The sequence below is a fragment of the Diospyros lotus genome, chromosome 3, assembly GCF_014633365.1.
Source record: "Diospyros lotus cultivar Yz01 chromosome 3, ASM1463336v1, whole genome shotgun sequence".
NCBI classification, from domain to species: domain Eukaryota; kingdom Viridiplantae; phylum Streptophyta; class Magnoliopsida; order Ericales; family Ebenaceae; genus Diospyros; species Diospyros lotus.
Window position 1 is genome coordinate 31,190,788 of NC_068340.1, and position 13,798 is coordinate 31,204,585.

A 13,798-nucleotide genomic window follows, 5' to 3' on the forward strand; every position below is an offset into this window, starting at 1 on the left:
ACTCCAACCCCATCAACTTTGTCATTCCTTGCAAATTAGTGTTCAACTTCTGGTGAGTTAGAAACTTGAGACTTTCGTGATCAGTTCTTATGATAAACTGTCTAACCTCCAAGTAATGCCTCCATTTTTCGATTGCCATAAGGACTGCCAATAGTTCCTTATCATATGTGCTTAGCCCTTGATGCCTTGGGGCCAAGGCTTGGCTCACAAAAGCAAAAGGTCGCCCATCTTGAGATAGAACAACCCCCACACCTGTGCCACTCACATCCATCTCTAAGGTAAATGGTTTGTTGAAGTCAGGAATACCAAGTATAGGCACCTCACTCATGGCCTGTTTAAGATTCCCAAATGCAGCTTCTGCCCTTTCACCCCACTTAAAGCCGTCCTTCTTCAATAGGAAGGATAATGGCTTGCTTATTACTCCATAATTCCTTACGAACCGCCTATAATAGTCGATTAATCCCAAGAATCCCCTTAGTGATCTAACATTCCCTGGTTTAGGCCATGATAACATTGTCGATATCTTCTTAGGATCAGTGCTAACTCCAGCACTAGAGATCACATAGCCCAAGTACTCCACCTGCATCTGCGCAAAGGCACATTTGGACTTTTTGATGCATAGCCGATTGAGTCTAAAGACTTGAAATGCAATTCTAAGGTGTTCTAGGTGTTTAGTGAAGGAGGGGCTATAGATTAGGATATCATCAAATAATACCAAAACAAATTTGCGAAGGTAGGGTTCAAAGATATGATTCATAAGGGCTTGGAAGGTTGCGGGAGCATTGATTAAACCGAAAGGCATTACGATGAATTCATAATGCCCATGGTGAGTTTTAAAAGCGATCTTATGAATGTCAATGGGGTTCATCCAAATTTGGAGATATCCGGACCTTAAGGTCAAGTTTAGAAAATACTGAGGCATTAGCTAGTTCATCGAGTAGGTCTTCAATGATAGGGATAGGGAATTTATTTTTAATGGTGATATTGTTGAGTTGGTGGTAATCAATGCAAAAGTGCCAGGTTCCATCTTTTTTCTTAACTAAAAAGACGGGAGATGCAAAAGGGCTTATGCTAGGTCGGATCAAGGATTGATCAAGCATTTCTTTGACCGCGGTTTCAATCTTAGTTTTCAGTTTAGGAGGGTACCTATATGATCGAATATTGATGGGTTCTTTATTTGGCTATAGGGAGATTGTGTGATCAAAGGGTCTTTTAGGGGGTAGGCTATTAGGTTCTGCAAATAAGTCCCCAAACTCAATAAGTAGTGCATCAAGAGAAGACAATTCATGTACCTGCCATTGGTTGGTAGCTAGGATACTGTCGCCCATCAAACATTGGCCTCCTTGTTCTTCCTGATCAACATAGGCCTCAATGGTAAAGAGTTGTGCCACTTGGGACATATTGCACTTCAGTAACTTGTGCAACCTTCTTCCTCTGATCAACTTGCACACCCCCGTCTCCATATTTCCTTGCAACGTAATTCTCCTGTCTCCCCTAGCCAATGTAACCTCCATTTTGTTAAAGTCAAAGCTGATGGGACTGATCTCTCTCATCCAGTCTACTCCCAACACTACTTGGCAGCCTCCCAATTTTAGTAATCTAAGATCAGCTTCGAAGGATTCCCCTTGCATTGTCCAACAAAACCCCAGACATGCCGACTTACTCAACACTCGACTTCTGTTAGCTACTGTCACCGCTAATGGTTGAGTGTTGAATAACTCACACTTCATCTTCCTTGTGGTTCCCTCATTAATAAAGCTATGTGTGCTCCCACTATCGATCAACACCATGAGTGACCCCTCTAGTACCTTCCTTTCCACCTTGATTATTTTACTGTTAGCCACCCCTTTTATAGCATGGAGAGAAATGGCGCCATTGTCCTCCTCTTCTCCTTCTTCTCCGGCCACGAAATTTTCCTCCCCTGTATCATCCTCCATTTCACCTCCTTCCAACAGTAGCAATCGTCTGCCACAGCGATGCCCGGGGTAGTACTTATCTCCGCATCTGTAACACAATCCCGGAGGCCTCTTTGGCTCCATCACTCTTCCCCCTTCCTGCATCGCGTTAGTTGGTGGTGGCAATGCAGGTAGCTTTGGTATCGACCCTGTTCTATACATTTCTCTTATCAGACCTCTTCCCACCGTTGGTGTTGGAACAAATCCATGTCCCCTTGCTTGGGTCCTCTGCACCTTCATTATTGCTTCTACATTCATTTCCTAAAGCAGAGCATTCTCTATTGCTTCTTGTATCGTTCAAGGCCCGGTCATCTTCACTGTTGACCTTAACTCCTCGTTCAAACCACTCAGAAAACTTGACACAAAGTAATCTTCAGTCAAATAGGGATTGCGGCTCAACATCTGGGACTTCAACTCCTTGAATCGAGGCTGGTACTCTTGCACCAATCCATTCTGTTTCATCTTGTTAAATTCCTCCACAATGTCCATGGTTCTCTTCTCCCTGAACCGTTCACATATTCCCTTGGCAAACTCCTCCCCAATTACAATCTTCCCTCACTCGTGACCAACCTTGGTACCACACATCCCCTATGTCATTCAAATATGCCACTACCAGGCTAATCTTCTGGTCTTCAACCACCCAGTGTATCCCAAATAGTTTTTCACATTAGCATAACCACCAGCGAGGCTTCGCCTCATCAAACGCTAGTAATTCTAATTTTGGAAGGGGAAAATTAGAATTCACATGAGTTTCCGATCTCCTTCCCATTTCACTGTCTTCCAATATTGCTGGATCACCCTCCGCCTCCGACGAGCCAACCATTCTCTGGCCTGTACCGACTTCTGGCAAGATCGGATCCGATCTTTCTCTTGGAGGAAAATCTAGAGCTAGTCTCACTTGAGCCTAACTCGAGAACATAAGCATAAATTGCTGCATCTAATCAAGCAGCATATTGCTTTGCTCTCTCATCTCCTCTCTGATTTGGTTGCGCATATCCCCACGCAACCGATCTGTTACCTCCGCCAATCTCTGATAGATCATCGAGCCTAATGACTCCTCCATTGATCCGACTCGAGCCTGGACATCCATCACCGTAGTTGACACTTGCTGAAACTGTAGTTCCATCTGCTTCATATGAATTCCATCCGCCATTGCTATTTTCTTCAATTCCTTGGGAGCCAAGAACAAAGGCTCTAATACCAATTGTCGTATCCCCTTGGATCCAACAGGGTTTCTTCTAGTAAGAGAGTTTGGCAGGAATTAAGAGAGTAAGGGAAGGGAAATAGAGAAGAATTGAGAGGGAGAGAATTGTAGAATTAAGGGGAGAATTTGAATAGGAATCAATTCAAAATGTTTGATGGTTACAAATGAATTGGGCCGAGCTTTATATACTCGGTTCCCGGCGATTGGCGCCAACAGAATGGCCACTGTTACCACATTCAATTCTGTATAGGATTCTAGTAATTACACCCGCTTCCTTTACTATGTATTTATTATAGTAAGTTCCCCTAGGTACACCACAGTAACTAACTAGCAAATTTACATCAAAGCATTTAGCCAAGCAGGTAAGCTGGTCAGGAAGTAATCTATATCTAAGACATTTGGAAGTCAAGTATTTAAGCAGAACGGTAGGATATGCATCAGCAAAAATGTGAATTTCTCAAACAAATATTTTAAGCAGTATTGTGTTAGGACCCCCGTTATTCATACCTATCAGAGGTGTAAAAGGAGGGGGGGAATTAGGGGCGACCAAGGAAATTGACTCAGGGGCAAAAGAGTCCAAAGTTGGTTAGGGAAAGAATATTCATTCACGTGGCTACAACAGAATGAGGAGGAGGCGTAAAAGGGGAGGAAAAGAGAGAGAGAGAGGTTAAGAAAAATCTGGACAACAGTTGTGGGAGGGAAAAGGCCCTCTCGAATAAGCCGATCTTATTTTTCTTCTTGCTTCTACATGTTCTAGCTATTGCTGTAATGCTTGTAAACACTGAATTTTTCTACTGTTCTAGTACTGAATTCAATCAAAAGAGTGAGTTTCTATCATTTTGGTATCAGAGCATTGATCCATGGGAGTAACTGTTTCTGAGAAAGTGGAGAGTTGGAGGGAAAATTGGAGACTTATCAACAGCAGATAGAAGGACGAATGGAGGGATTGCAGGTCGGGTTGGATTCCATGAGAAATGAGTTCTAGAGGGTGCAAAACATAGAGAAGAACATGACTATGATGTTGGACCAATTCAACTTACTGATAGAGAAGTGGGAGGCGCAAGAGAAGGATAGGAAGGGGAAACGAGGTGAGGAGAACATACCCATGGGTTCCTCTTATATTGTGGAGGAGACGTCAATGCTAGGAGAAAGGGTGAGGGGCAAAGGCAGTGTGATCGAGGGCTTCGGAAGACTGGAGGTGAGAAGTTGACGCTTGGAGATGCCCATATTTGAGAGAGACAACCATGATGGTTGGGTCTTTAGGGTAGAGCATTACTTTGCTGTGAATCGATTGACCGATGTAGAGAAGTTGGATTCTGCAGCGCTCTGCTTTGAAGGGGTTGCTCTTGCCTAGTTTCAATGGGAGAAACAGCGACGATGTGTGAGGAGTTGGGAAGAGCTCAAGAAGATGCTGGTAAGTTGCTTCCAATCAACGCAAGAAGGCACCGTGGATCAGAGGTTCCTCACACTTAGGCAGTGGGGATCTATCAAGGACTTCCGTCTCTGTTTCGAGACCCTAGCCTCATCACTCGAAGAGTTGCTGGAAGCGTTTCTGGAGGGCCATTTTATAAATGGGCTGAGGCCGAATATTCGGTTGAAGATGAGGGTGTTGCGGCCAACAAGACTAGTACAGATGATGGACCAGCCCAGCGGATTGAGGAGAGGAATCAGGTGATCCGTGGAGGTTATTTTGAATCAGGCCCAACTCAAGTACCGGCCCCTTCCACCTCAACAACAAACCCCCAACCGGCGATGACTCGACCCCCTTTGTCAGCACCACAGAAGTCGACGATGCCCAGCCCAACTTCCTTGCACTGGCCACCGGCGTCGATAAGTGGAGCAACCCTCCTTTTAAACGGTTGAGTGAGAGTGAGTTGCAAACCAAAAGGGCGAAGGGTCTGTGTTTTCGTTGTGATGAGAAGTACTCAGTGGGGCACAAGTGCAAAAACAAAAAGCTACAGGTGATGGTAATCTATGAGGAGGAAAGGGAAGAGGAAGAAGAAGAAATAGAGAGGGCTGAAGCAGGGGAGAATTCAGGGGAATTAGGAGACAGTCTAAACGGGGGAAGTGGTGAAGCTATCCCTAAATTTTGTAGTGGGGTTAACACCTCCACAAACCATGAAGATCAAGGGAGAAATTGAAGGCCAATAAGTGATGGTCTTAATTGATAGTGGGGCTTCCCACAACTTTATAGCTCTGGAATTGGTGCAGAAGTTGGGGCTGCTTCGGACTCAAACGAGAGGTTATGGAGTGATCATGAGGTTAGGCATGGTTGTACAAGGGGTTGGAGTGTGTAAAGGGGTTACTCTTAACACTGCAAAATGTTGAGGTAGTCGAGGATTTCCTACCATTAGAGCTGGGAAACTCAGATGTAATCTTTGGAATGAAGTGGTTAGCCACGCTTGGAGAGACACAAGTAGATTGGGGCTCATTAGTTATGAAGTTTAGATCGGGGGTTATGATTGTAACACTACAAGGGGACCCTAGCCTCAGCAAAACATTGGTAACTTTGAAGTTGATGATGAAGGCGTTCCGAGAAAATGGAGTGTTGTGGGAGTTGGGGAGCTTGACAGCAAAAGACAAAGTGGTGGAAGAGTCGATTCCTGGAGGTTTGTAGGAGCTGCTGACAGAATTCAAGGAGGTTTTTGAGGAGCTGTGTGGGTTGCCCCCGCACCGGAGGAGGGATCACATGATTACATTGCAATCGGGAGTCCCTCCGGTAAGCACATGACCTTATTGTTACCCCCATCTCTAGAAAAATGAGATCGAGAAGTTGGTTCGAGAAATGTTGGCAACAAGTCTTATCAGGCCGAGTATTAGCCCATTGTCCAGCCATGTGTTGCTAATCAAGAAGAAGGATAGTGGCTAGACATTTTGTGTGGACTACAAGGCTTTAAATAATGTAACAATCCCCGATAGATTTTTCATTCCCGTCATTGAAGAGTTATTGGACAAATTAAATGGGCTACTGTTTTTTTCTAACCTAGACTTGAAATCGAGATATCATTAGATACAAATCGCACCTAATGACATCCTAAAGACTGATTTTCGCACCCATGAGGGTCATTATGAATTTTTAGTCATGCCATTTGGATTAACAAGTGCACCCGCCACATTCCAATCCCTAATGAATGAGATTTTTAAGGAGCACTTGAGACGGTTCATTTTGATGTTTTTTTATGACATTTTGGTTTATAGTAAGAATATGGATGAACACGAGGAGCATCTGAGGTGTGTATTAGGGGTCTTAACCGCTCACCAATTGTATGCTAATGCAAAGAAATGTAAGTTCGAGCAGCGAGAGATTGAATATTTAGGGCACGTCATCTCACAAGAAAGTGTCGTTGCCGATAGTGCTAAAGTTAAGACGGTTATGGAGTGGCCCAGCCCCAAATCATTGCGAGAACTCCGAGCATTTTTGGGCCTTACTGGGTATTATTGAAGATTTGCAAGGAATTACAGCAAGCTTGCATGGCCAATGACAAATTGCATCAGGAAGGATAATGTTGAGAATCTCACATCGCCTTCACAAGGGAGACCTGGGCTATATATAAGGAGGAGGATCCCTTCACCTGTTAAACTAGCTTTTTAGGTTGGAGTTCTACCTCTAACTTCTCATATGGTATCAGAGCTAACATTTGGCTACCGTGGTCATGGACCAGTACCCTGACTGATCACCTAGGCATGTATTAATTACTGGAGAAGCTTTGGCATTGGGGGGGGGGGGGGGGGGAGCGTTGAGAATCCCACATCGCCTCCACAAGGGAGACCTGGACTATATATAAGGAGGAGGATCCCTCCACCTGTTAAGCTAGCTTTTCAAGTTGGAGTTCTACCTCTAACTTCTCACAAATAATTTCTCTAAGGATAAGGTAACAGAGCAGGCTTTTCAATCTCTTAAAAATGAGATGACAAAATTGCTAGTGTTGTCTTTACCGGACTTTTCAAAGGAATTCATCATGGAGACAAATGCGTCGGGGCATGGATTGGGGGCAGTCCTAATGTAGGAGCAGTGGCCTATTGCTTTCTTCAGTCACGCCCTAAATCCCAATGGTTGAAACAAGTCGGTGTATGAGAGGGAGTTGATGGCAATAGTCTTCGCGATGAGGAAGCGGAGACATTATTTATTGGCGCGAAGGTTCATTATACAAATAAATCAGCGAAGCCTTAAATTCTTGATGAAGTAGCGCGAGTGGTTAGTCCAGAGTGCCAAAAATGGGTTGTGACACTGATGGGATACGACTTTGAGATTCAATATCGCCCCAGGTTATTAGAGAATCGAGCTGCAAATGCCTTCTCTCGCCTCCATTCCCCTGTCACACTTATGACCCTCATAATTCCTTGAGTATTGTAGCTGGACCAGCTCAAAAAGGAGGTTGAGGAAGATGAGACACTTCAGGAAATTATTAGGGAAGTGCTGGCAGATCCTACTAGCAGACCCGAGTTTGCATGGATGGATGGACAGTTGTTGTACAAAGGGAAATTGTATCTTCCTAAGGGCTCCACTCTAATTCCTTTGATCAATGTTCTAAAAGGCGCTAGGCGTTAATCGGGTGGTAGACTGGCGCCTAGCGCCTAGGCAGGTAGGCGTCGCCTAGAATTTTTTTTATTTTTTATTAATACATTAACAAATATTAAAATAAATGATGTAACAACACTTGTTGCTTTAATAACAAAGGCAGCAATAAGGAGATGATTGGGGTGTGAGCAAATATTAAACTGACGAGGCTCAGTGCTGCAGCAAGGAGCAGCAACCTGCCGCTTGATGCTTGATGCAACAGCAAGCACGCAAGCTTGTGTTGCTGCTTGCTGCTACTGGTGGAGGTGGAGGAAGATGGATACATACCGGAGGAAGACAAGATCGGTGACAAGAGAGGACGACCAACAGATGAGATCGGCGGCGACGAGAGAGAACGGCCAAGAGATGAGATCGGCGACGACGAGAGAGAGAGAGAGAGAGAAACAACCCAAGACGAACAACCAGAGAGAGAAAGGGTAAAGGGAAATAGAGAAGGGAAAGGGGAAACAAAAAAGAGAAAGGCCGCGTGCGACCTAGGCAGCGACCCAGGCAGCTAGGCATCGCCGTGGCCCGATTAATCGGGCCGGCGCCTAGGGATGCCAAGTAGCCCTTAATTAGGGCGACCAGTGGCCGCCGAATGCCTAGGCGACTGCCTAGGCCGCATTTTCGAACACTGCCTTTGATGTTAAAGGAAGGACATGATGGATAGATTGGGGACCACTTCGGGTTTCTCAAGACTTATAAGAGAATATCAACCAACGTGTATTGGGTGGGGATGAAGTTGGATATTCAGCAATATGTTAAACATTGCCCTGTGTGCCAGCAAAATAAATATGTGGCACTATCACCGGGAGGTTTGCTACAGCCACTTCCGATCCCTCGTCAAATTTGGAAAGATGTATCCATGGATTTCATCAAAGGGTTGCCCAAATCAACGGGGATGGATTTTATCTTGATGGTGGTGGATTGACTCAGTAAATATAGATATTTTATTGCTCTAAGGCACCCATTTACAGCAACCAACATAGCAGGGGTTTGTTTATGTGAAGGAGATTGTCCAGTTACATGGAGTTCCAAACTCTATCGTTTCCAATAAAGATAAAAATTTTGTCATCCATTTTTGGGAGAAACTAGTCAAGTTGCAAGACGCTCAATTGAACAGAAGCACCTCCTACCACCCTCAGTTTGATGGCCAAACGAAGGTCCTAAATTGCACTTTGGAGACGTACCTCCAATGCTTTTCCTCCTCCAAACCCAAGGCGTGGTGCAGTTGGCTTCCTTGGGCAAAATATTGGTATAATACCTTTAATCATGTCTCCTTGAAACTAACTCCGTTTCAAATAGTATATGGGTGTGAATCTCCCCCCTTGCTACAATATGAGAAGGGAACCACGGTTGTTTCAATAATTGAGCAACAGTTGCTGGAGCGGGATTCAGTTTTGGAGGATTTGCAGGCCCAATTGCGACGAGCATAGGCAAGGATGAAAGATATAACAGATAAAAGGCGACGAGATGTGCACTTTGAGATCGACGAATTGGTTTATGTGAAAATCCGCCCCTACAAACAGAAGACGTTGGCTACTAGGGTGAATGAGAAATTGTCACTAAAATTTTATGGGCCCTTTGCTGTGGAGAAGAAGTTCAGGAAGGTGGAATACAAGTTGTCCCTACAACCTTCCTGCACTATCCACCCCATATTCCATGTCTCCCAGCTTTGCAAGGTGAAAGGAGCAATGCAGGAGACGATAGAAATTCTAGACTAGCTCACTGTCGAGCTGGAGATGAAGGTGGAGTCGAAATTTCTATTAGGAGTAAGGCCGGGCACGGAAGAATTTGAGGAGCCTTGATATTCTTATCCAATGGAAGGGGTTGCCACCCCTGGAAGCAACTTGGGAGCCCTACCATCAGATGCAGCAACAATTCCCTAAATTCCACCTTGATGACAAGGTGTGTCTTTTGGGTGGGGGTAATGTTAGGACCCCGTTATTCATACCTATCAAAGGCGTAAAAGGAGGGAGGGCAATCAGGGGCAGCCAAGGAAATTGACTTAGGGGCAAAATAGTTCAAAGTTGGTTAGAGAAAGAATATTCATTCACGTGGCTGCAGCAACAGAATGAGGAGGTATAAAAGGGGATGAGAAAAGAGAGAGAGAGAGGATAGGAAAAATCTGGACAATAGTTGTGGGAGAGAGAAGGCCCTCTCAAATAGGCCGATTTTGTTTTTCTTCTTGCTTATACACGTTCTAGCCATTGCTGTAATCCTTGTAAACACTGAATTTTTCTATTTTTCTATTGTTCTAGCTATTTTTCTATTGTTCAAAGAGTGAGTTTCTATCATATTGAGATGTCCAAAAGACAGTTTCTATCATATTGAGATGTCCAAAAGACCTAACAACTATGAGAAAGAGAGACTTGGCATAAAGAACAACGACGACATATCAAGCCTTAATCCCACTAAAAGCAAGACTTGATATAAACTCATGAAAATGAAAGGGGAAAATTATGCTTATTTAAAAAATTATACCAACAAGGGAATTATCAAATGTTTTGAATGCCTTGACCATCTATAAATTAAAGTTGGCAGAATTGGCAAATATGATGTGCAAGTGCCCCTAACCCCACATCCAGATTTCCCATAAAGACAATCATGGGAATGCCTTGACCATCTATAAATTAAAGTTGGCAGAATTGGCAAATATGATGTGCAAGTGCCCCTAACCCCACATCCAGATTTCCCATAAAGACAATCATGGCATTGTCGAAATATTAGTTACAGACAATCAGCCCCCTTCTATCAATTTCCCCCTCTGCCATAATCTCCATCATTGGCAATGCCACCACCATGAGGTCCCCTTCCCAACCATTTCATTCCCCATTGTTGCAGCTATAAGCTATAAAGAAAGCAACAAATAGTCATCAACATCAATTGAACACCAGCTACCCCTCCTTTACCCTAATCATCAAAATCAATTGAATGCAATTTATATGAAATTAAATGAACAGTCTAATATTTAAAGCTGCACAATGGACAGTCATTCATTTCCGTGTTTGAATTTAGTAAAGTATACCGTCACCATTGTAATAGAGGGAATTTGAGCTGTTTGATTAGGTCTGTAATGCCACGCCACATGGGGCAGCAGTGATGATGGGTTCATCCCAACATGATTGGCAGGGATGGAAAATGGTACACCCAAGGGAGCATGATGTCATGACCCCAAGGATAGATTAGTAAATATAATAGGAGGAGTTTACATGCATTATACAATAATTGTAATTTCCTTTTCTTGTTTTCTGTTATAAAGTTTTATCCTTAGCTAATAGGCAGTTAGGCTGTTTTTGTATTGCACATGGGTGCATGTGGGAGGCTGTAGGCTATATATAAGCCTCAGCTGAGGATGAGAGGTTATGCTTGAATTGTTTGAATGAAACTCTGATTCTCTCTCTACAATTCTCTCCATTCTCCCCCTCATTTCTCTCTACATTCTTTTCCCCATTATTGTCCATTATTTCCTCTCCAATGTTCTGTTCTTGATTCTATTCCATCAGATCCTTTTGATTGTCAATCCAATCCTAAGCTAAACCCTAGGTACATGACACATGAGTAGTGGTGTGGTGATTGCTAATGGCATTAGCAAGTAGGACGGGAGGATGATTGGTTTGTTTTGACCAGGTTGGAGCCACAATAGGCATTGGTGCATCATGTCAACAAACTATAGAACTACTGGCCTAAGAAGAATGTTTGCGGAAATGGCAATCCGGAAAATATGGAACAAGGACAAAATAGAGGTGCACAACATTCTCCAATATCCTTTTCTAGTTAAAACTACTTTGCATATATGAGAAGATCAATAGACACACTTGTAAAGAGACTGAATGGAATAGAAAAGTTTGCAACAAAAGACAAAAGAGAAAACCAAAGAAAATTCAGTAGGACACTCTTCAACATGATATAAAATATAATAACCTTACAAAAGAAATAGAATTATAGATTTGGAAAAAATGTTTGGCAAGTTAGACTTCATGTGACCAACTCCACCTAGTGGGATAAAGTTTGGTGGTGCTGCTAGATGTGTTGTCTCTTTTTCTAGTCAAAAACTGCAACTCTAAGTCACAAGATAACATTTACTAATACTCCAAGGCTACCATTTGTGTTACCCCAACCTTAAGCACAAAAATTTGTTAGACTTCCAAGGCCGTTACATTCACTTGTCATATTTTATACATTTATTGGTTGCCTTGTTCAATACATGTGTGGCAACCACATATTCACTTTAACCATCCAAAAATGCATACTAGTACAAAAATATTTTGGAAAGCACCTGAAATATAATCTTCAGAGTGGAATATTTCAACAAATATGCAATGTCACGTTTGGCCATTCCAAAACTTTACAAGCAATTATCCAATTAGAATAAGCTAAGACAACAGATAGAGAAAGTTACCTTTAGCTGATATTGTACCTCCAGTCACACATCCAGCAACAACTGTATTTGTGGCGTCGTGTTTTGCCCGAGCCTTTAAAGAAGGGCTCAATGGTTAGCATGTTTGGCAAAGAAAGAAAAATAGAGATACATATATTAATTGTGGAGAAATCACATAAACTGGAGACAAAGATTAAATCCAAATTATTCAGCTGCTGAAAAACAGGAGGCAAAGATTAAATTCAAATTATTCAGCTGCTGAAAAACTGAAGGCAAAGATTAAATCCAAATTATTCAGCTGCTGAAAAAATTGCATACTCTCATTTAGAAATTAGAAACCTTGTTATACCTTCTCAATGACACATTCAGCTGCTGAAAAGATCAAGCCCATAACAGCAAAAGTTTTACAAGAACTCCAACTCCTTTGTCCCATTTGCTTAGCTGTGTAAACAAATTGCTGCCTACCAGTCATTTCCTCTTGCATTAGGGGTCTGTCCAATGCCCCCATAAAGAGACCCATGCAGAGTCCCAAGCCACCTCCTGCAAATATTAACACAGCATAACATAATAAGAAAATCTGTCAGTTACAAAACCCCCCCAAGTCACCAAGTGACATTGTGTACAATGACACAAAGGAAACCCAAAATGATAGAGCACTTGATTTAGTTGTCTATCGAACTTGGTGAAACAGGGTTACAAAATCCAGAACCACTCCCCATCTGTCAGGCCACGCAATGACACCATACAATGAGACAGAAAAAACACAAATAATTCATTTGGTTGTTTATAAAACATTGGGAAACAAAAATCCAAAATGTGATCATCTTGGAAATTCCACTTTCACCTACTAAAACCATCGATTGACCCTGATTTGACTAATCCCCATCATTAAGGTAGACTAAGTTAAGAGGATATATAACCAAAAACGTAGAGTTGGTCTGTTTCATTGACATGTCATCCCCCATGCACTGCTAGGCACCGTGTCACGGCCTAAGCCTGACAATGTTTACCTTCCTAATCCGATTTGAATTGGAAGGCGTTCTCAGATGAACAGAACGTAGAACAGAAAGAAAGAGAGAGAGAGTTAGGGGGAGAATATATACAATCTGCTAAGGGCAGATTCTTACAGGGGCTGTGGTTATAACCACCTGCTGCCTCCTATAACCACTTGCATGTGGATTCCCCTAGGCTACCCAACTCTATAACAGAGAATAGAAATAACAGTAGTAAATGAAAGTTACAATAGTAAAAGAAAGTTACCACGTGACACTTCCTCCCCTCTTAAAATTTCTTGTCTTCAAGAAATACTAAGGAGGCTGGCAGACCTGGGAAATTGCTTGAGCAAGTCTGGAAGATACTCCTAAGTGTTGCTATCCACTAAACAATTTGCCATTTGACCAGAACCTGGATAAGTGGCGCCCCATGCTTGTACATGACCCGTCTATCTATTATGGCTTCAGGTTACACTACTTTGTTGATCTCCTTAGGCAATATAGGTAATGTAGAACTCACCCGTTGTGTCCCTACAGACTTCTTCAAGAGATAAGCGTGGAACACCGGATGAATGTAGGATTCTTCTGGAACCTATAGTCAGTAAGCTACCTTCCCAATCTTAGCAATTATGGGGAATGGTCCATAATACTTAAGACTAAGCTTGGATACCAAACCTTGAGAGATAGACTTCAAATGAGAATACCTCA

At 42.8% G+C, this 13,798-nt stretch overlaps 1 protein-coding gene across 1 annotated transcript in view; it reads right to left on the reverse strand.

The window, feature by feature from the left end:
• Positions 1-13,798, reverse strand: part of LOC127798193 (mitochondrial import inner membrane translocase subunit TIM22-4-like) — a 34,251-nt gene that overhangs the window by 4,502 nt on the left and 15,951 nt on the right. The window contains exons 2-3 of the mRNA XM_052331573.1: positions 12,448-12,638; positions 12,120-12,192 (exon numbers count right to left, since the gene is read on the reverse strand). Of these exons, the coding sequence (XP_052187533.1) occupies positions 12,120-12,192; positions 12,448-12,638 (264 nt within the window). The remainder of the gene's footprint in view (positions 1-12,119; positions 12,193-12,447; positions 12,639-13,798) is intronic.